This window comes from Manis pentadactyla, chromosome 9, assembly GCF_030020395.1.
Source record: "Manis pentadactyla isolate mManPen7 chromosome 9, mManPen7.hap1, whole genome shotgun sequence".
Classification (NCBI taxonomy): Eukaryota; Metazoa; Chordata; class Mammalia; order Pholidota; family Manidae; genus Manis; species Manis pentadactyla.
Window position 1 is genome coordinate 91,425,577 of NC_080027.1, and position 23,143 is coordinate 91,448,719.

A 23,143-nucleotide genomic window follows, 5' to 3' on the forward strand; every position below is an offset into this window, starting at 1 on the left:
TTTTGAAATCTATTTTGTCTGATACAGGTACTGCAAGACCTGCTTTTTTCCTCCCTATTGTTTGCATGAAATACCTTTTTCCATCTTTTCACTTTTAGTCTGTGTATATCTTTGGGTTTGAAGTGAGTTTCTTGTAGGCAGCATATAGATGGGTCTTGCTTTTTTATCCATTTTATTACTCTGTGTCTTTTGATTGGTACATTCAGTCCATTTACATTTAGGGTGATTATCAATAGATATGTACTTATTGCCATTGCAGGCTTTGGATTTGTGGTTACCAAGGGTTCAAGGGTAGCTTCTTTACTATCTAACCGTTTAACTTTAACTCACTTTTTAAACTTTTATAAACACAGTCTGATGATTCTTTATTTCTCTCCCTTCTTATTCTTTCTCCTCCACTCTATATATGTTAGGTATTTTACTCTGTACTCTTTTGTGTTTCCCTTGACTGCTTTTGTGGATAGCTGATTTTATTTTTTGCCTTTCGGTAGTATTTGGTTTGTCTGCTTTCTTTGCTGTAATTTTATTTTCTCTCGTGACATCTATTTAGTCTTAGGAGTACTTCCATCTAGAGCATTCCCTTTAAAGTACCCTGTGCAGGTGGTTTTGGGGGGCAAATTCCCTCAATTTTTTTGCTTATCTGGAAATTGGTTAATCCCTCCTTCAAATTTAAATGATAATCTTACTGGTTACAGTATTCTTAGCCAAGGCCCTTCTGTTTCATTGCATTAAATATATCATGCCATTCTCGTCTGTCCTGTAAGGTTTCTGTTGAGAAGTCTGATGATAGCCAGATGGGTTTTCGTTTGTACGTGATCTTTTTTCTCTCTCTGGCTGCCTTTAATACCCTGTTCTTGTCTTTGATCTTTGCCATTTTAATTATTATATGTCTTGGTGTTGTCCTCCTTGGGTCCCTCGTGTTGGGAGTTCTGTGGGCTTCCATTGTCTGAGAGACTATTTCCTTCCCCAGCTTGGGGAAGTTTTCAGCAATTATTTCTTCAAAGACACTCTCTGTCCCTTTTTCTCTCTTCTTCTTCTGGTTCCCCTATAATGCGAATATCGTTCCGTTTGGATTGGTCACACAGTTCTCTTAATATTTTTCATTCCTAGAGATCCTTTTATCTCTCTCTGCCTCAACTTTCTGTATTCCTATTCTCTGGTTTCTATTCCATTAACAGCCTCTTCCACCTCATCCAGTGTGCTCTTAAGTCCTTCTGTTGATTGTTTCATTTCTGTTATCTCCCTCCAGACTTCATCACTTAGGTCTTGTGTAATTCTCTGCAACTCCATCAGCATGGTCATGACTTTTATTTTGAATTCATTTTCAGTAAGATTGGTTATATCTATCTCGCCAGGCCCTCTCTGTGGTGGTGTTTGAGTTATTTTGGACTGGAACATGTTCTTGTGCCTTTGCATGGCAATAGAAGTGATCGCCGGCAAGTGATGTGTGTGTCACCTGGAAGAACAAAGTCCCTTCCTGCTTGCTGGTCGCCTTGTCCTTCTCTGATGCCTGTGCCGGTTACCCACACACTGGGAACAGTCTCTGGGTTAATTCCCTGAGCTGCTGTGGACGGGGTGACCCTCAGGTTGGCCTAAGGCACTGCTAGGGGTCACAGACATGCCAGCTGTGTTCTCCTGTGAGAAATGTGCTCCTTTGTGCCTTCCGGACTTTGCGCCGCCTTCCTCTGCCTGTGCCAGACTGCTGCATGATTGTAGCAGCCTCTGGGTCTGGCCCAGTTAGCTGCGTGCTGGGGGAGGACTCTGTGGTTACTGTGGGCTAGGCTGCTCCCCGGCTGGTCCACCGCAATAGTGAGTCAGCCGGTTTGCTTGCAGCACTGGCGGGGAGAGTGAACGGCAGGCTGCTTATCACCGTGAGCGGCTTCAGAGCTGCGTTGTCACCCAGTGGGATAGGGTGCCTGAAGTTCCTTAAGATTCCCAGGCTGCTAGGCTGAGTGTGCCAGGACGATTTTGTCCACCTATTATACACTTGTCCCTTTAAGACTTTTAAAGCACATGCTTGCTTTTGTTCCAGGGGAGCCAGCTGTGGGGACCCGCTCGCAGTCTCCGTCTCAGATTTTACTTTTCCATTTCTCTAATATCTAGTACACCATGCAGTGAGTGTCTGTGCTCCTGGTGCAGATTACTAGGGCTGCTTATTTAGCATTCCTGTTCTTCCACTCCCTCCCCACTCTGATTCTTTTCTTCCCGCCGGTGAGATGGGTGGGGGGGAGTGCTCGGTTCCCACTGGGTCACAGCTTTGTGGGACCACAACCTTTTCGTGGGATGCTGAATTCTACCAGATGTAGATGTAGCCTGGCTGTTGTACTGTATCTTCTGGTCTCTCTTTTAAGAATAGTTGTCTTTATATTTACTGTATTTTCAGAATATATATGGTTTTGAGAGGAGATTTCCGCTGCCCTGCTCACGCCGCCATCTTGAGCCCTCTGCAGTTGAGTTTTGTTGAGCCTTTTAAGTAGTTTTGCACTGAGTATTTATGTTCTATTAAAATGACACCGTGTTTTGTACTTTTTTGTCTATATACAATGTGTCACTTGGCCTAGTTTAATACCTTCAATGCTACTGTTACATTTTTCACTTAGCTGGATGTTTCCTTGTATTTTCCCAATGTTATTTCAGACTGGCTTTAAATAATAGTGATACAAGTATTCATTTGTGTGAGAAGTCCCCAAGATTACCCTCAAGTTTGGTGATTCACTAGAAAGACTCCAAATACTCAGCATGTAGTCGTATTCAGTTTCATGGCTTATTATGGAGAAGGATACAAAGCAAAACTAGCAAAGGGAAAAGGTGCATGGGGCAAAGTCCGGAGGATACCACTTGCAAGCTTCCAAGAATCCCCTCCCTGTAGTATCACATAGGACTTTCTTAATTCCTCCAGTGACAAATTGTAACAATACTTGTGAAGTGTTGTCCACCAAAGAAAGTAATTAGAGACTCAGCCCTCAAGTTTTTATTAGGGGCTGGTCACATACACATCCTCTGCCTAGCACATACTAGAATTCCAGACTCCCCAAAGGACAGCAGGTGTACAACAGAAACTACATTGTTTGCACAGTCTAGGCACAATAAGCCTCCTGTATTAGTATAGGGAGAGTGGAAGCACTCTTGCAATTCAAGTTCCCATATGCTAACCTTGTAGGCCTACCTTTCTGAGGAGAGCAGTCTCAGACTTAGGATATTATACTCTTCTGCACAGCATCCTTGTTTTTTTGTTTTTAGTTGAACTGGTAGTGTTTCACTCATGAATATTCCAACCCAAGTTCTGTTGACTTTTTTTGCAATTTGGAGTTTAAAACAATGATTTGAAAATATTTTCCCCTTGATTTGGAAGATAACATGATTTCATTTGTATATCAAATTAGGATCATCATACATAGTTTTGCTTTTTGTTTCAAAACTCTTTTGTTGTTTCTCTAAACCTAAGTAAAGTACATGCTTTTTTGAAACTATAATAGATAATACTGTACTTTCTGTATTTTAAATTACATGCTTGTAGCAGTTTTATATTTGACAGTACTTTGTATCTCCCAAACATTAATGCCTTTTTGTTTCTTTTCTTAGCACGATTACGCGGTGTTCACGATGGTCTGTTCACTGGACAAATAGATGCTGTGGATACTCTTAATGCTACTTACAGAGTAACTTTCGATAGGGCAGGGCTTGGAACCCATACCATCCCTGACTATGAAGTTCTCGTAAGTGTTTCATACTACATTTGTGTTTTATGCCTATTAAGTGTTATAGAGATGTTACTAGAGATTACATTTCATGGTAGAGTTGATCAAATGATTGGTAAAGTTCAAGTCTAATAGATTTTCTCTTCCCAAAGAGTAATGAGCCTCATGAAACAATGCCCATTGCTGCCTTTGGGCAAAAACAGCGGCCTTCTCGATTTTTTATGACTCCACCACGATTACATTATACCCCTCCTCTCCAGTCACCAATTGCAGTAAGTAACATTTTAAAAATATCATTGGTAATTTAAATGATTACTATGAATGTGAACTATGTTCTTAGGAAATACACATCTATTACTGCAACTTCAGGAGGTGCACACATTGTGTTATCAGATATTAAAATAAGTAGTTACCTCAATCAACTCTGTTCCTTTTGGTAGGATTTTTAATTATAATGGAATTTTCTCTTTATCTAAAAATAAGACACTTCATTTTGACAGGCAATAATAAAATGATTCTCTTTTATTCACATAGGATAATGATCCTTTATTAGGACAGTCACCTTGGAGAAGTAAAATTTCTGGCTCTGACACTGAAACATTAGGTGGTTTTCCAGTAGAATTCCTTATTCAAGTGGTAAGAATTGCTCTGAATATCTTGACTATTTGTTAAAAAAAAAAACTCAGTGTCTTTTGTGGGGTTTTGTTTTGTTTTTTAGTTTTGATTTTTTTTTTAATTAATGTTTTGTTGATGTACAGTCTTATATTGGTTTCAAGTATACAGCACAGTGGTTCAGCAGTTACCCATATTATTAAAACCTCACCCCTACTAGTGCAGTTACTATCTGTCCACATAGGAAGATTTTACAGAATTATTGGCTGTATTGTCCATGCTGTACTACCATCCCTGTGCTTAACTTATATTATGATTGAGAGATTTTGTGCCCTTTTATCCCCCTCCCTTTCCCCACCACACCCCCCAACCCCTCCCCCATGGTAACCACCAGTCACTTCTCAGTATCTGTGAGTCTAATGCTATTTTGTTTACTGTTTTGTTTTTATATTCCACAAATAAATGAAATCATATGGTATTTGTCTTTCTCTACCTGGCTTATTTCCACTTAGCATAATAAAGTCCACTCATATTATCACAAATGGCAGGCTTTCTTTTTTGTGGTTGAATAACTTTCCATTTATGTATATGTATCACATCTTCTTTATCCATTCATCTTATCAATGGACACTTATGTTGCTTCCATACCTTGGCTATCATAAGTAATGTGGCAGTAAACATAGGGGTGTATATATCTTTTTGAATCGGGTATTTTGTTTCCTTCGAGCAAATTCCTAGAAGTGGAATTACTGGGTCATATGATACTTAAAATAGAACTATTTTTAGTTTTTTGAGGAACCTCCATACTGCTTTCCACAGTGGCTGCACTAGTTTACATTCCCACCAACAGTCCACGAGGGTTCCCTTTTCTTCACATTCTTGCCAGCACTTGTTAAATTTCTTGTCTTTTGGATTAGTGGCCATTCTGACTGGTGTGAGGTGATATCTCATTGTGGTTTTTATTTGCATTTCCCAGTGATTAGCAATGTGGAGCATTTTTTCATGTGCATGTTGACCATCTCTGTTTCTTCTTTGGAAAAATGTCTGTCTTTTGTGTTTTTAAAGTTGACAATTTTTCCAGTACCAAGGATTTTTTTTACATTTTTTTAAATCAGTATGTTGGTTTTAAGAATGCTGATTTTTTTGCAACAAAGCTTGAAAATAAAAATTATAACAGCCAAAAAAGATTTAAAGGTCTTTTATGGTGGGCTTTTCTTGGGTTTGGTCGTATTTTGCAGTGTTAAGGACTCTAGCATTCTAGCATATGCTCTGTGTAACTGAATGGTTAGCTGTTAATAATTTATGTAAGTATGAAGGCTTTTTTTTAAATTAAGGTATCATTGATATGCACTTTTATGAAGGTTTCACATGAAAAACAATGTGGTTACTACATTCACCCATATTATCGAGTCCCCCTATACCCCATTGAAGTCATTGTCCATCAGTGTAGTAAGATGCCAGAGTCACTACTTGTCTTCTCTGTGCTACACTGTCTTCCCCATGACCCGCACACACACCATGTGTACGAATCATAATGCCCCTCAATCCCCTTCCCCATTCCTCCCCTTTTGTAACTGCTAGTCCCTTCTTGGAGTCTGTGAGTCTGCTGCTGTTTGTTCCTTCAGTTTTGCTAAGTATGAAGGCTTTTGTTTAGTAACTTCATTGCATCCTGCCATTATTAGTTCAACAATTATGATGTGTTGACTAGCTATATGCTTAGGAGGAACTTTATTTCTTTCTGAGACTAGAAATAGCTATTAACTTGGTAATTATTTAGTGATTAAACACTAAGAAATCTAAGCTTAATTTGAAACAAGTATAGAGCTACTATATAGAATAATTTCCTGAACAGCCTGACTCTTTAAGGATAAAAAAAAAACTGTTTTGAAAATTAGATTATTTAGTTTGAATCCTAGTCTAACAATGTTTGATTTGTTTCTTTTCCTTTTTTTTTGAAAACTACTTTGCCTTGGAATAGTCTTTATAAATAAAAATGTTTGTAACATAGTCCAGTAAAATATTCATAAGTGTTACCTTTTGCGATTGATGTTATTTTGAGGAAAAGTTCTTGTTATTGTGTGCATGTGTATAGAATTTCGTATTCCTCAATCTTATGTTGTTAATTATCCTTGCAATATAAATTTTTTATGCCTTTTGGCTTCCAAAGGTAGAGAAAATATTTCTATGTAAAAGTTGAAATTATGCAAAGAGGTAAGATTATCCTTTTTACAAGTTAGGATATTTGATTTTTAAAGAAATCATTTCTTTTAAATACTGGAAATAAAAACAATTCTAAACATGTGTGTGTGTGTGTGTGTGTGTGTGTGTGTGTGTGTGTGAGAGAGAGAGAGAGGGAGGGAGGGAGGGAGGGAGGGAGGGAGGGAGGGAAGGAAGGGCCTACCAGCAGGGCCAGGGAGCGCCAGAAGCTAAGTGCTACAGCAGTACTTCTGAAATATTGTTATTTTTATTGATGCTTAAAGTTTGATTTCAGTGCTTAATTTAACTTCAAAATTTATGTGAAAAGCCTAGTTAAAACAATACTTTATTTTTTCAAGCTATCTAAGAAGTAAAAATGTCTTTATGTACTAGTCTTTTGCAATATGTAAGATTTTTTGAAACTCAAGTATGCTCTTATTACTAACCTTTGAATCAGATGAATATGGTTTTGTCATTTTTCTGTTCCTATATTTTTTCTCTTGACAAACATTAAAATTTTTTGCAAGTTTCATAGTTCACAGTTTACCATAAGTTCTCTTTCTGAGGGAACATTTTATTTCCTGGGGTTAGGGATTTTGAAGAATGTAAAAAGGCTGTTCCACTTTCATAGAGAGGATTCCGTTTTGAAAAGAATTAGAAGAAAACAGCATGATTTTCTATCAAAAACAACACAAAACTGAAATAGAAACAGAAGAAGGGAGAGAGACTATTGCCTTCATCCCATCTTTTACTGATTTCAACTCTGAGGAATCACAAAAGTTTAAAGAAAACCCCAACAACTTTGAGGAGAGGGAAGACCAATCCAGAGCTCTGAACCTAACTGAGCATTAAATAAAGGTCTCTGTGAAAAAGTATGTAACATATCTCACCAGGTCTTCTGCCTGTATCAACCTAGGCCAATTTTTAAGTTTTTTAAAAAATTATTGACAATGTAAACATATAAAAGGCGATTGTACCATGCACCTCTATATGCTCATCTTCTAGTTATAAGGGTTATCAGCAACTTCTGGCCAGTGCTATTTCGTCTGTTCTGCCACCCATTTTATCCCTTTTGTATTATTTGGAAGCAGATACCTGACATCATATCATTATCTGTAAATATTTTATTATATATCCCTAAGAGATAAGGGCATTTTTAAAAAATATGAGCATTACCGTAATTATTCCATGTAAAAACCTAACAAAAATGTCTTAATATTATCAAATGTCCAGTCAGCATTCAAATTTTCAAGTTGTTTCTTAGATATTAAACGATTTTTTTCCCCATACAACTTATTTGTTGAAGAAGCTGGATTATTTGTCCATAGAATCTCACACGGTCTGGATTTTGCTGATTGAATCCTTGTGGAATCATTCAGCACATTTTTTTGTCTTCTGTATTTCATCTAAGTTGCTCATTGGATAAATAGGTTTGATTAGATTTGGGGGTTTTATTTGGTTTACTTGTTTTTATGTGACTACTTTTATAGGTGGTTTTGTGTTCTACTTGCAGACCCATCCTATTTTATCTGGGCTTTTTTAGATAATGTTAGCTGCCACTGTTTATCAAGGCCTAGATCCATTCATTAGGATTGCAAAAGGGTGCTGCTGTCTCACTCTCATCATTCTTCCTTCATTTACTAACCGAACTAGTTCTGTAACCAACAACTTGCACTTATTTGTTATTTGGTTACCTAATGGCTCAGTTAATGTAGGAAAGGCAGGATAAAATACTTGATTATTTCTCTGTTTTCCAGTTATGAAATGAGTTTGGCCACTATTGTTTTCTAAAAGTGGTTGATTTTTTTTTTAAGTATCAATAAGAACTCATGGATTTTAGCATATTTGTTGTTCAATTCATTACAGTTACTATTTCTATTGGCCCACAAATTGTCTCATTTTGGGCCAGTGAAAACTTACTCAGGTTGACTCTTTAGTCCTTTTGACATGTCCTAGTTACAGTGGATTTTAAAATCATATTTTCCTATCAGCCAATCAGATTTATAAAATAAAATGCCTGTGCTGTATTTATAGTGCAACACTAAAATCTATTAAATATCTTAGTGAAAAATTGGAAATTTGATGTCTAAGCGATACACTTAGATACCTGTATTTATTCCAAAACATCTTTTTCTTTGTAGACCAGATTGTCAAAAATTCTTATGATTAAAAAGGAACATATCAAGAAATTAAGGGAAATGAACACAGAAGCAGAAAAATTGGTAAGGATGTTTCTTTTTCTTTGCTTAATTTTTAAATGGTGGGGTCATTTATATCAAAGGATTTTTAAATATTTTATGGAAGAAGACCTTGAGATAAATGTTAGTTTAAAATCCTCTTTTGCTTTCACCAGTTCTTGTTCTACTAAACACATGCTAAGTAAATTAGCAGTGCAATGCAGTTCATTACTCCAGACCTCATATGCCATTCACTGTGCAGTTGAATAGGATTAATGGATGTATTAGATTCATTGACAGTTTATATGAGTTTACAATCCCTAGCATTGGTACCTTTAACTAAGGAAGTCATATTAACAGAGGTTATTAAAAGTGATTCACAATAAGTAAATCAGGAAATACATAAATTGGCTTCATCGGATTACCTTGACAGAGTTTAAATCCTATTTTACTAACCTAATCAATCCAAAAAAAAATGATGGGAGTCAATTTTATTTATAGGACAGAATTATCAGAGCTTTTAAAAGATGCAGAAAATACTGAGAAAGTTTATGAATTGTATTGAAAGTCATAACTTGCTTATAGGTGGCAAATAGATTTTATCTCAAGTACCATCTTCAGTTGATTGAAAATGGCCACATAGAAGTATATAAGTAAGGGAGAGCTCAGTGACTGGACCCAGAGGGGGCAAAGTGCAGTGGCCAATTACCAGCATCTGTCATGAATGTAGGGCTAGGGAGTCGTGGCATTAGTCATCTCTGGTATGGATTGGGTAGGTGTGGATTAACAGAGGGACAAAAAAATAGCTAACTGAATGAGAAAAAAACAGTCCTCTTTTCAGATTATAGAACTAAATCTGAACATGACTTTGAATTATGTAATTTGAACCCATCATTTTATGGAATTGGAAACTGAAGACTAAAGATATCAATGATTTAAGTCTAAAATCATACTGCTACTTAGTAGTACAGATACTAAAACAGGCTTTTTGGGCCCAGTTGAACTCACTTAGGCATGATATGAAATTAGTATTGTCAGATACACAGATTAACAAAAATTGGAAAAAATCAGCTGCGACCTACTGTCATTACATATCCTACACGTTAAAATGTAGGTGCGTGCTTTTTTTCCCACCAGACTCTTAATTCTTATCTTGGTTTCCATCAGTTCTGCTTCTTCCCTTTAGTCTATACCTTTCTTTTTTCTTCTTCTTTTATTTATTTATTTTTTGGTATCATTGATGTACAATTACATGAGCAACATTATGGTTACTAGACTCCCCCCATTATCAAGTCCCCACCACATACCCCATTATAGTCACTGTCCATCAGCATAGTAAGATGCTATAGAATGACTACCTGTCTTCTCTGTGTTGTACTGCCTTCCCCGTGCCACCCCCCTCTACATTATGTGTGCTAATCGTAATGCCCCTTTTTCCCCCTTACCCCTCCCTTCCCACCCCATCCTCCCCAGTCCCTTTCCCTTTGGTAACTGTTAGTCCATTCTTGAGTTCCATAAGTCTACTAATCTATGCCCTTCTGATGCTCCCCCACATCGCTGATCATTTTATCATCTCTTCCACCTTTATCCTTTATGCATTATTAAATTGTTTCTCTTTCACATCACTAGCTTAGGACTTTACCCCATGTCTAGGTTCTGTGCCTTAAAGTCCTGGGCTTGCCGTCGCCTGGTGAATGTTACATACTTTTAATAGAGGCTGTTTTGATGTTGGCTTGGGTGCTTGACATGTGAGAACTTTGTAGAAGTCTAGTTGGCTTGATAACTTTCATTATTTGTTCTGTTTTATTTATCATTAAAAATTTTCATTAAAAAAAAAATCCAAATACTGTAAAACTAGTGAGGAAAACAGTAGCTCTTCATAATGCCTCCCCCCCTAGGTAAAAATTATTTAGCATATGCTATCAATATGTTGATATTTATATCATTTCTTCTAGGCATATACTAACATGTGGTTTTGCAAATTGTTTTCCAGCAATGGAATCAGGTCAATACATACATATCAATCTTTTAAAATTTCCGTTTTGTACTGTAATTTAAATATAATGGTTATTTGGGTTATTTCCATTATTTTAATAACATAGTGCTACAGTAAATATCCTTATCTGTGTAACTTTGTGCATTTATTTGTATCTGTCTTTAAGATAAATTTTCTTTTATTTATTATTAAAGTATCATTGCTATACAATCTTATGATGGTTTCACATATACAAAACAATGGTTTAACGTTCACCCATATTTATCAAGACCTCACCCCCTCCATTGTGGTGGTTGGTCACTGTCTATCAGCATATTAAGATGTTAATAGAGTCATTAATTGTATTCTTCGTGCTGCGCTACCATACTTGTGAGCAACCTGTGTTGTAACTGAGAATTATAAGACCCCTTAATCCACTTCTCACTCTCCACCCATCCTCCTGTATCCCTCCCCTTTGGTAACCACTAGTCCCTTCTCAGTGTCTATGAGTCTACTTCTATTTTGTTCCTTGTGTTTCGCTTTTTTTTTTATTAAGGTATTGGTAAACACTCTTATGAAGGTTTCACATGAAAAAACAATGTGGTTACTACATTGACCTATATTATCGTGTCCCCCATATCCCCTTGCAGTTACTGTCCATCAGTATAGTGAGATGCCACAGAGTCACCATTTGCCTTCTCTGTGCTATGAGAGAGAATTAGGATCCTCTCTCTATAATCCCCACCACACCATGTGTGCCAATCATAATATCCCTCAATCCCCTTCTCCCTCCCTCCCCACCTGCCCTTCCCCACCACTCCCCTTTGGTAACTGCTAGTCCTTCCTTGGAGTCTATCAGTCTGTTGCTGTTTTGTTCCTTCAGTTTTGCTTCATTGTTATTCTCCACAAATGAGGGAAATCATCTGGTACTTGTCTTTCTCTGCCTGGCTTATTTCACTGAGCATAATATCCTCCAACTCCATCCATGTTGTTGCAAATGGTAGGATTTGTTTCTTTCTTATGGCTGAATAGTATTCCACTGTGTCTATGTACCACATCTTCTTTATCCATTCATCTACTGATGGACACTTAGGTTGCTTCCATATCTTGGCTATTGTAAATAGTGCTGCAATAAACATAGGGGTGCATATGTCTTTTTGAATCTGAGAAATTATATTCTTTGGGTAAATTCCTAGGAGTGGAATTCCTGGGTCAAATGGTATTTCTATTTTTAGTTTTTTTGAGGAACTTCCATATTGCTTTCCCACAATGGTTGAGCTAGCTTACATTCCCCCCAGCAGTGTAGGAGGGTTCTCCTTTCATCCTCACCAGCATTTGTTGTTCTTAGTCTTTTCTTGTAAGCAGCATATAGATGGGTCTTGTTTTTTTAATCCATTCAGTGACTCTATATCTTTTGATTGGTGCATTCAGTCCATTTACATTTAGGGTGATTATCGATAGGTATGTACTTATTGCTATTGCAGGCTTTAGATTCATGGTTACCAAAGGTTCAAGGTTAATTTCCTTACTATCTAAGAGTCTAACTTAACTCACTTAGTATGCTGTTACAAACACAATCTAAAGGTTCTTTTCTGTTTCTCCTCCTTTTTCTTCCTCCTCCATTCTTTATGTATTAGGTATCATATTCTGTACTTTTTGTCTATCCCTTGATTGACTTTGGGGATAGTTAATTTAATTTTGCATTTGCTTAGTAATTAGCTGTTCTACTTTCTTTACTGTGGTTTTATTTCCTCTGGTGACAGCTATTCAACCTTTGGAACACTTCCATCTATAGCAGTCCCTCCAAAATAGACTGTAGAGATGGTTTGTGGGAGGTAAATTCTCTCAGCTTTTGCTTATCTGAAAATTGTTTAATCCCTCCTTCAAATTTAAATGATAATCTGGCTGGATAAAGTAATCTTTGTTCCAGGCCCTTCTGCTTCATGGCATTAAATACATCATGCCACTCCCTTCTGGCCTGTAAGGTTTCTGCTGAGAAGTCTGATGTTAGCCTGACGGGCTTTCCTTTGTATGTGATCTTATTTCTGTCTCTGGCTGCTTTTAACAGTCTGTCCTTATCCTTGATCTTTTCCATTTTAATTACTATGTGTCTTGGTGTTGTCTTCCTTGGGTCTCTTGTGTTGGGAGATCTGTGGATCTCCATGGCCTGAGAGACCATCTCCTTCCCCAGATTGGTAAAGTTTTCAGCAACTACCTCCTCAAAGACATTTTCTATCCCTTTCTGTCTGTCTTCTTCTTCAAGTATCCCTATAATGTGAATATTGTTCCGTTTGGATTGGTCACACAGTTCTCTCAATATTCTTTCATTCTTAGAGATCCTTCCTTTTTTCTCTCTGTGCCTCAGCTTCTTTGTATTTCTCTTCTCTAGTTTCTATTTCATTTATCATCTCCTCCACCATATCCAACCAGTTTTTAATACCCTCCATCGTGCTCTTCAACGATTGGGTCTCCAACCTGAATTCATTCCTGAGTTCTTGGATGTCTTTCCGTACCGCCATTAGCATGTTGATGATTTTTATTTTGAACTCCCTTTCAGGAAGAGTCACGAGGTCCATATCATTTAAATCTTTCTCGGGAGTTGTATTAATAATTTTACTCTGGACCAGGTTTCTTTGGTGTTTCATATTTGTATTTGGCGCCCTCTAGTGTCCAGAAGCTCTATTCTGGTGCTGCTCAGCCCCTGAAGCAATGTCGGGGGTCTCAGGGGAGCAGTATTGGTGCCTGCGGGGAGGAAAGAGCTGTTCTCCACCTCCCGGCTGCTGTCCCTGTCTCCACTGCCAGAACCAGTGGGCAGAGCACACAGATATAAGCTTTTGTCCCAGAGCAGCCAGGTATGGATCCCTGCTTTCCACAAGTGGCTGGAATCCCAGTTCTCCCAGGAACTCTGCCTGTCCCAGTTTTCAACCCTGTAATCAGAAGAGTATGATGAAAGCACCATGAAATGTAGGTTTGTGCTCCCAGCGCAGATCTCTGGAGCTAGGTATTCAGCAGTCCCAAGCCTTCCACTCCCTCCCTGCTCCGTTTCTCTTCCTCCCGCTGGTGAGCTGGGGTGGGGGAAGGGCTCGGGTCGGTTACCCCGTTCGGTGAGGTCTGCTCTTTTCACCAGGTGTGTGCAGTCTGGCATGGTCCTCTTTCCTTTTGCTCTCTCAGGATTAGTTGGCCCAACTATATTTTCTAATTGTATCCAGTTTTAGGAAGATCCCTCTGTCTCTCCTCTCATGCTGCCAGCATATTTTCATTGCTTTGTTTTTATATCCCACAAATGAGTGAAATCATTTCGTATTAGTTTTTCACTGAGTATAATACCCTCTAGATCCATCCATGTTGTTGCAGATGGCAGGATTTCTCTTCTTTTTATGGCTGAATAGTATTCCATTGTGTATATGTAAATACATCTTTATCCATTCATCTATTGATGGACATTTAGGTTGCTTTGTGGCTATTGTAAATAGTGCAGCAATAAACATAGGATTACATGTCTTTACTAATCAGGGATCTTGTTTTCTTCAGGTAAATTCCTAGGAGTGAAATTACTGGGTCAAATGGTAATTCTATTTTTAGTATTTTGAGGAACCTCCATAGAGCTGTACACAGTGGTTGAACCAATTTACATTCCCCCCAGCAGTGTAGGAGGGTTCCCCTTTCTCTGAATACTCATCAGCATTTGTTGTTATTTGTCTTTTGGATGTTGGCCAACCTAACTGGTATGATGTGGTATCTCATTGTGGTTTTAATTTGCATTTCCCTGGAGCATATTTTCATGTGCCTGTTGGCCATCTGAATTTCTTCTTTGGAGAACTATCTGTTCAGGTCCTCTGCCCATATTTTAATCAGATTATTTGGTTTTTTTGGGTGTTGAGGATTGTAAGTTCTTTATATAGTTTGGATGTTAACCCTTTGTTGGATATGTCATTTACGAATATATTCTTCCAAAAAAGGATGCTTTTTTGTTCTACCGACGGTGTCCTTTGCTATATAAAAGTTTTTAGTTTGATGTAGTCCCATTTTTTCATTTTTGCTTTTGTTTCCCTTGCCTGAGGAGATGCGTTCAGGAAAAAGTTGCTCATGTTTATATTCAGGAGATTTTTGCCAATGTTTTCTGCTAAGAGTTTTATGGTTTCATGACTTATATTCAGGTCTTTGATCCATTTGGAATTTACTTTTGTGTATGGAGTTAGACAATAATCCAGTTTCATTCCCTTACATGTGGCTGTCCAGTTTTGCCAATACCAGTTATTGACCAGGCTGTCATTTCCCCATTGTATATCCATGGCTCTTTTATCGTATATTAATTGACCATGTATGTGTGGGTTTATCAGGGCTCTCTATTCTGATTCAGATCTGTGGGTCTGTTCTTGGCTAGTACCAAATTGTTTTGATTACTGTGGCTTTGTAGTAAAGCTTGAAATAAAGGCACATAATCCCCCCATCTTTGTTCTTTCTCAGGATTGCTTTGGCATTTCGGGTCTTTTGTGGTTCCATATGAATTATAGAAGTATTTGTTCTAGTTCCTTGAAGAATGCTGTTGGTATTTTTATAGGGATTGCATTGAATCTGTAGATTGCTCTAGGCAGAATGGCCGTTTTGACGATATTAATTCTTCCTCTCCATGAGCATAGGATAGATTTCCATTTACTGGTGTCATCTTTAATTTCCCTCATGAGTGTCTTGTTTTTTCAGAGTAAAGGCCTTTCACCTACTTGGTTAGGTTTATTCCTAGGTATTTTATTCTTTTTGATGAAAGTGTAAATGGAGTTGTTTCCCTGATTTCTCTTTCTGCTCATTCATTGTTAGTATATAGGAATGCAACAAATTTCTGTGTATTAATTTTGTATCCTGCAACCTTGCTGAATTCAGTTAGTCTAATAGTTTTTTTGGTGGACTCTTTAGGGTTTTCTATGTATAATATCTTGTCATCTGCAAACAATGACAGTTCAACTTCTTTCTTACCAGTCTGGATACCTTTTATCTCTTTGTGATGTCTGATTGCCATGGCTAGCACCTCCAGTACTATGTTGAATAAAAGTGGGAATAGTGGGCTGGGCATCCTTGTCTTGTTCCTGATCTTAGAGGAAAAGCTTTCAGCTTCTCACTATTAAGTATGATGTTGACTGTGAGTTTGTCATATATGGCCTTTATTATGTTGAGGTATGTACTCTCTATACCCATTTTGTTAAGAGTTTTTATCACGAATGGATGTTGGATTTTTATAAAATGCTTTTTCAGCATCTGTTGAGATGTATATGTGATTTTTATCCTTCTTTTTGGTAATGTGATGTATGATATTGATTGATCTATGAAAATTTTACCATCCTTGGCTCTGTGGAATAAATCCCACTTGTTCATGATGATCTTTTTGAGGTATTTCTGAATTTGGTTAGCTAATATTTTGTTAAGGACTTTTGCATTTATGTTCATCAGGGATATTGGTCTGTAATTTTCTTTTTTTGTTGTGTCTTTGCCTGGTTTTGGTATTAGAGTGATGCTGGCCTCATAGAATGAGTTTGGAAGTATTCCCTCCTCTGACTTTTTGGAATACATTGAGAAGAATGGTTATTAGCTGTAAGATAAATTCTTAAAAAGTAGACTGACTGGGTCTTTATATGAACATTTTAAAGATCTAATGAAACTTCTAGTTTAAGATGGTAGGCTGAACATGTTTTCTTCCTGTGCCTTAAAATTCCACACAAGATAAGAAGTACAAGAAGAAATTAAGCAGACTGCTTAACAATGTCTGAAAGATTTTTTTTTTAATTTTCTGACATGTTGTCAGATGAAACAAAAACCATGGCTGAGAGAGTCTGCATGTTGGGACCCTGAAGAAGTTCCAGACCCAGAGTTGCAAATGTGGTGGTAGAAGGCAGAAGTGAGATGCGGTATTTAAAAGGGAATTGATTAATTGTTCATTTCCTCATTCTCCTTCTTCATCCCAGTGACAGAAATTAAATGTGGCATATACACAAGTTAAAAGAAGCAGTCCTCTAAAGAATTTGAATTTACTATTTTGAGAAAAGTTAAGGCTGCTTCTGTTTTGGTAATGGTAGACTAGATAGTTTGGATTAACCTTCCTAATCAAAATAGTTGAGAACTATTCCTCTAGAATAAAATATGAAAATAACCTGCTTGAAGACCCTGGAGCCATTAACAAACCCTTAAAAAACTGTAGATAGGATAAGTTATGGGAAAAGAACTAAACTCAAAAGGGGGAACTGATGTTTCAGCTTGCTTTTTCCTTAGGGGCTTCTGCAGGTTCCTGAAAAGGTGGCTGAGAAGCTGAGGGGCATACCTGAAAGGCTTGGAGGGGTGGGGAGGGCAAAAATTAGAGTCCAGCAACTCATGAAGGACTGGAAGAAGCTGTCAAACCTTTCATGCTCATAAAAGATGAATAACTACCAATAATGAATAATTAGGGAGAGGCAGGTGGAGAAATGGGACAATAACAATGTTTCATCTGTCCAAAAAACAAGAAAGGGGAGAAAAAAAATGATACCAAACAGTTGGGACAAATAAGGAATAATAGAATGGTAGATTACAATCTAAATATATCATTAATACTATTAAATGTAAGAAGAATAATTTTTCTGAATAAAAGGCAAAGATTGCCAGACTGGATGAAAAGTAAGACCCAACTCTGATGAACATAGAGATGCATTTAATATAAAAGTATCCTGAAAAGACAAAGATTTTAATGTGTGAAAAGATATAAAGTACAAAATTTTTAAATAACAGAAGGTATTATAGCTATGTTAACATATGACAGTAAAATTCAGGACAGCAAATATTACTGGATATGAAGGGGTGTGCTTCCTAATGATGAAAGGAATAATTTCAAAATAATAATTTGAAATTCTTGTGTAGCTAATAACTGAGCTTACATATACATAAATCAAAAGTTGGTAATACATAAAGGAAAAAGCTAAATTTGTCATAATGGGACAATTTCCATAGCCTTCTTAGTAACGAATGAAACAGTCAAAAAATCAGTAAGGATATAGATTTAAAAAATACAGTTAACAAACTCAATCTCATTGGTATGTGTAGACTATTATACCTACCACCTGCAGGATACCTATTATTTCCAAGCCCACGTGGGATATTTGCAAAATTTAATTTTATGCTGACCAATTTTCAACAAATTTCAAAATGATTAGAATTCTCAGGAATATGTTCTCTGACCACAATGCAAATAAACTAGACATTAATAATAAAAGGATACCAAGAAAAAAAAACTCTTATGATTGAAAATTAAAGAATGTGATGCTAAATACAGTAGATCAAGGAACAAATTATAAGGGAAATTTAGAAAATGTTCTGAATAGTATTGAAAATTAATATATCAAAGTTAGGATGCAGCTATGCCTTTTTAGAATAAAAGAACATTTGAATTGAAGGAAGACTGAAAGATCAATTAAGTTAAGCATCCATCTCAAGAAGTTAGAATATGAGTAAGAAATAAAAAATAGAGTAAGAAGTATGACTATATTGATGATGGGTAATTCTGCTACCAGGGTATCATCCTCAAGAATCAGTCATATATATATACACAAAGATGTGCATACAAGGATGTTGATTGCAGCATTGTTTGTAGTAGCTAAAAAACGTATGTATATATTAAATGTCCATTAAAGAGGATGGGTCAGATAAATCATGGTATAGCCATTCTGTTGGAGAACTATGTAGTTCTTAAGAGGAACAAGCTAGACCTGTCTGTATCAACAGCTCTCCAAGATACATTAAGTAATTTGGACAATTGTAGAACAGTATTTCTGTAGGATACCATTTTTATAAAAAAGCTGTACTTATATGCGTTTGAAATGCCTTGAAAATTTGACTGAAAGCTGCACACTAACTTGACAGTGGGCAGTGTGGAGTAGGCACAGACAGATGACTAGGGGCTTCCCTGTTATGCTCTATTTTTATGTTCTGTCTCAGAATGTATTGATGAACTACTTATATAAAATATTTTCCAATTTAATTTTAAAAGATCCCTTTCTTCCCTTGAGCCATTTTTTATATCATATGATTCTGAATCCCTTTACAATTCTGCTTCTCCTTTGGTTTTTATTCCTGTTTGTCTTAAAATGTGGAACCCAGATTGGATCTAATATTCCAGATTAAATCAGACTAATACTTAGCACAAAGAAATTATTATTATCCACTATCTGGACACTGTGTGCTTACTTTGTAGAGGTTGGCATTAGCTGTATCACAAAGTGGCTTATATAAATTTATGGCCAGGTAAAACCCCCATCTGCTCACATATGAACTGCTAAGTCTGGTATTTTCTGTTTTCCCCTCTAAAGGCATGTCTATAGAATGTTTGCCTTCAACATCAGCTTATAAGCCACACAAGAAAAACACTCATTACTCTATCATACCTTGTTTTTGGCCCAAGCTGTAGTAGGTGTTAAATTGTTATATGGTTCAACCTAATATCTGACTTTATGCCTCAATTTGTTCATGCAGACCTAACTCAATACCCTATTTTTGGTTTTTAAAAATTGCCATTTTTATTGAACGTGATATATGTTTTTTCTTTATTCATTTTTGTACATAAAAGTACCTATAGAATATATACTGTTGGGGTTCTTTTGGATGGGCGTACATTTTTCTTTTTATTTTGGTATCATTAATCTATAATTACAGAAAGAACATTATGTTTTCTAGGTTCCCCCCCTTCACCAAGTCCCCCCCACATGCCCCTTCACAGTCACTGTCCATCTGCGTAGTAAGATGCTGTAAAATCACTACTTGTCTTCTCTGTGTTGCGCAGCCCTCCCTGTGCCCCCCACGCACTATACATGCGCTCTTTCTTTTTCTCCGCCCTTATTCCTCCCTTCCCACCCATCGTCTCCAGTCCCTTTCCCTTTGGTAACTATTAGTCCATTCTTGGGTTCTGTGATTCTGCTGATGTTTTGTTCCTTCAGTTTTCTTTTGTTCTTATACTCCACATATGAGTGAAATCATTTGGTACTTGTCCTTCTCCGCCTGGCTTATTTCACTGAACATAATACCCTCTAGCTCCATCCATGTTGTTGCGAATGGTAGGATCTGTTTTTTTCTTATGGCTGCGTAATATTCCATTGTGTATATGTACCACATCTTCTTTATCCATTCATCTACTGATGGACATTTAGGTTGCTTCCATATCTTGGCTATTGTAAATAGTGCAGTGATAAACATAGGGGTGCATCTGTCTTTTTCAAACTGGAGTGCTGCATTCTTAGGGTAAATTCCTAGAAGTGGAATTCCTGGGTCAAATGGTATTTCTATTTTGAGCATTCTGAGGAACCTCCATACTGCTTTCCACAATGGTTGAACTAGCTTACATTCCCACCAGCAGTGTAGGAGGGTTCCCCTTTCTCCACAACCTCGCCAACATTTGTTGTTGTTTGTCTTTTCGGTGATGGCGATCCTTACTGGTGTGAGGTGATATCTCATTGTGGTTTTAATTTGCATTTCTCTGATGATTAGCGATGTGGAGCATCTTTTCATGTGCCTGTTGGCCATCTGGATTTCTTCTTTAGAGAACTGTCTGTTCAGCTCCTCTGCTCACTTTTTAATTGGATTATTTGCTCTTTGTTTGTTGAGGCGTGTGAGCTCTTTATATATTTTGGATGTCAATCCTTTATCGGATCTGTCATTTATGAATATGTTCTCCCATACTGTAGGATACCTTTTTGTTCTATTGATGGTGTCCTTTGCTGTACAGAAGCTTTTCAGCTTGATATAGTCCCACTTATTCATTTTTGCCTTTGTTTCCCTTGCCCAGGGAGATATGTTCATGAAGAAGTCACTCATGTTTATGTCCATGAGATTTTTGCCTATGTTTTCTTCTAAGAGTTTTATGGTTTCATGACTTACATTCAGGTCTTTGATCCATTTGGAGTTTACTTTTGTGTATGGGGTTAGACAGTGATCAGTTTCATTCTCTTACATGTAGCTGTCCAGTTTTGCCAGCACCATCTCTTGAAGAGACTGTCATTTCCCTATTGTATGTCCATGGCTCCTTTATCGTATATTAATTGGCCATATATGTTTGGGTTAATGTCTGGAGTCTCTATTCTGTTCTACTGGTCTGTGGCTCTGTTCTTGTGCCAGTACCAAATTGTCTTGATTACTGTGGCTTTGTAGTAGAGCTTGAAGTTGGGGAACGAGATCCCCCCCACTTTATTCTTCTTTCTCAGGATTGCTTTGGCTATTCGGGGTCTTTGACGGTTCCATATGAATTTTTGAACTATTTGTTCCAGTTCATTGAAGAATGCTGTTGGTAATTTGATAGAGATTGCATCGAATCTGTATATTGCTTTGGGCAGGATGGCCATTTTGACGATATTAATTCTTCCTAACCAGGAGCATGGGATGAGTTTCCATTTGTTAGTGACCTCTTTAATTTCTCTTAAGAGTGTCTTGTAGTTTTCAGGGTATAGGTCTTTCACTTCCTTGGTTAGGTTTTTTCCTAGGTATTTGGATGGGCGTACATTTTAAAAATAAACGTTATGCTAAGTCATATTCTGCTTCTCACTTCACAATATCAGTAAATGTAGATCATCATTTCCAATCCTAGATACTTTAAGATTCTTACATTGTTAGCAATTATGGATGAAAAATAAATAGCTCATTGATTTATTTTGCATTTGTAAGGCTACTAGAAAATCTTTTGAGCATCTTTTTATGTTAGTTGGCATGTGTATATATATATATTTTTTTTATTGAAAGATAGTTGATAACATAATCTTATATTGGTTTCAAATATACAAACAACAGTTCAGCACTTACCCACATTACTATATCTTCAGCATGTATATTTTTTTAACTTTTTTTCCTAATGTTATAGTATAGAAAATTTCAATTTTAATATAGTCATTTTAGTATTTTTCCCTCTTTGAGTTTTTGTTTTTTGTATTTTGTTCAAATGTCTTCTCTACCTCTTGTTGATAAACATATTCTCCTCTATTTTCTTGTAATACTTTACAGGGTTTTTTTATATGTTTAGATCTTCAATCCATTGTAAAATTACTTCTTTGAATGATGTAAGCTAGAGATCTACCTTATTTTTTCCCCCAAATCGATAATAGTCCCAATTTATTAATAGTTTGTCTTTTCTTACTGATTTGAAAGGACAACTTTTTTATACACTAAATTCCCATTACGCACACACACAATATGTACCAGGCATGTATTTTTATATATGTGGTGGTGTGTGTATACATACATACATACACATGCATGCACACACTGTATATTAAAGACTGCTCGCTCTTCTGTGCCTTGATATACTTGTTGCCCATGCTTCTATCACACTGTTTAGTTGGACATCTGCAGTACAAGTTCCCTGTTCTCTTTTTTCAATATTGATCATTCTTGTACATTTTTCTATATTTTCATAATTTGAATATTTAAAAATGTAAGGGAAAATATTTGCCATCATTAAGGATATTCAGAAAGTTGTACCAAAGACTTTGAGAACAGTTTCAAAAAAGGGAGCGCCAAAAACATTTTGATGCATATATGTAAAATCCTTATATGTCTTTATTTAAATTTGTCATAAATATGTTGAACACAAAAAAGTAAGGATCAAGGTTTTTGATAATGCATGCTGTGCAGGGTGATACAGAAACTTTAATAATTTTGGTTTGATTGGTTCTGAGTCTGCCAAAATACACACTTATCCTCAAAAGAAAGATTTGATCAAATGCTTAGCTAACCTCAACACTATGTCCTCAGTAATCCCCAATCCAGCCCAACAGGGAAAGAAAGCTAAATTCACCATGACCTGTTCATCCTGCATTCTTACAAAATACTGATCTTCTGGTAGTGCAGTGGGCCTTAACTCCACAAAAACTGAGACTTGAAAGGGAAAGCAGTTAAGGAAGCACCAGTGATAGCTTAAAGCAGAATGTGCTAGATATGGTTCCAGTCTTCAGTAGAACTTACCCCTTCCCTGCTCTCCCTGTGACACTCTTTCCCCTCCTCATCTTTCTCTGCATCAGATCCACAGTGGTGGAGGAATGCTGAGCAGTTCAATCTGGCTTCAGATAGTGCACATGACTGGCTGTGCATGGGCCTTTGCCTCCTCCACATGTAAAATGGGGTGATCTCATGGGGCTGCTATGAGGGTTCAGGGAGACCCCATGGAACACTTAGAACAGTGCTTTCATGTTAGTCAGCTGTGGTCAATACATGTTAGCCATCTTCTTCTTTATTACTAAGTCATCAATACATTATTAATAGTGTGTGCTGTTCAGCATGCCATTTAGCTTTCCTTGGCCTCAACTCTCAGCTATAAAGCAACAAGGCTGAACTAGATGTGGCTAGCGTTTTGGCAGGCTCAATTACAATTCTGTGATGGGTGCTTGTGGACACAGTGTCTCCCTGTGCAGTCTAGGTACACCTTCCTTCCTTAACTGTACTTCCTGCGAGGAGCAGCTGTGATCCCCGGTACATGATGATCTGCCATCTCA

At 37.0% G+C, this 23,143-nt stretch overlaps 1 protein-coding gene across 6 annotated transcripts in view; it reads left to right on the forward strand.

Moving 5' to 3' along the window:
- Window positions 1-23,143, forward strand: part of LIN9 (lin-9 DREAM MuvB core complex component) — a 74,346-nt gene that overhangs the window by 46,314 nt on the left and 4,889 nt on the right. For all 6 annotated transcript variants that reach the window (XM_036903768.2, XM_036903861.2, XM_036903986.2 and 3 more), the window contains 4 exons: window positions 3,583-3,716; window positions 3,851-3,970; window positions 4,233-4,334; window positions 8,648-8,728. In XM_036903768.2, the coding sequence (XP_036759663.1) occupies window positions 3,583-3,716; window positions 3,851-3,970; window positions 4,233-4,334; window positions 8,648-8,728 (437 nt within the window). The remainder of the gene's footprint in view (window positions 1-3,582; window positions 3,717-3,850; window positions 3,971-4,232; window positions 4,335-8,647; window positions 8,729-23,143) is intronic.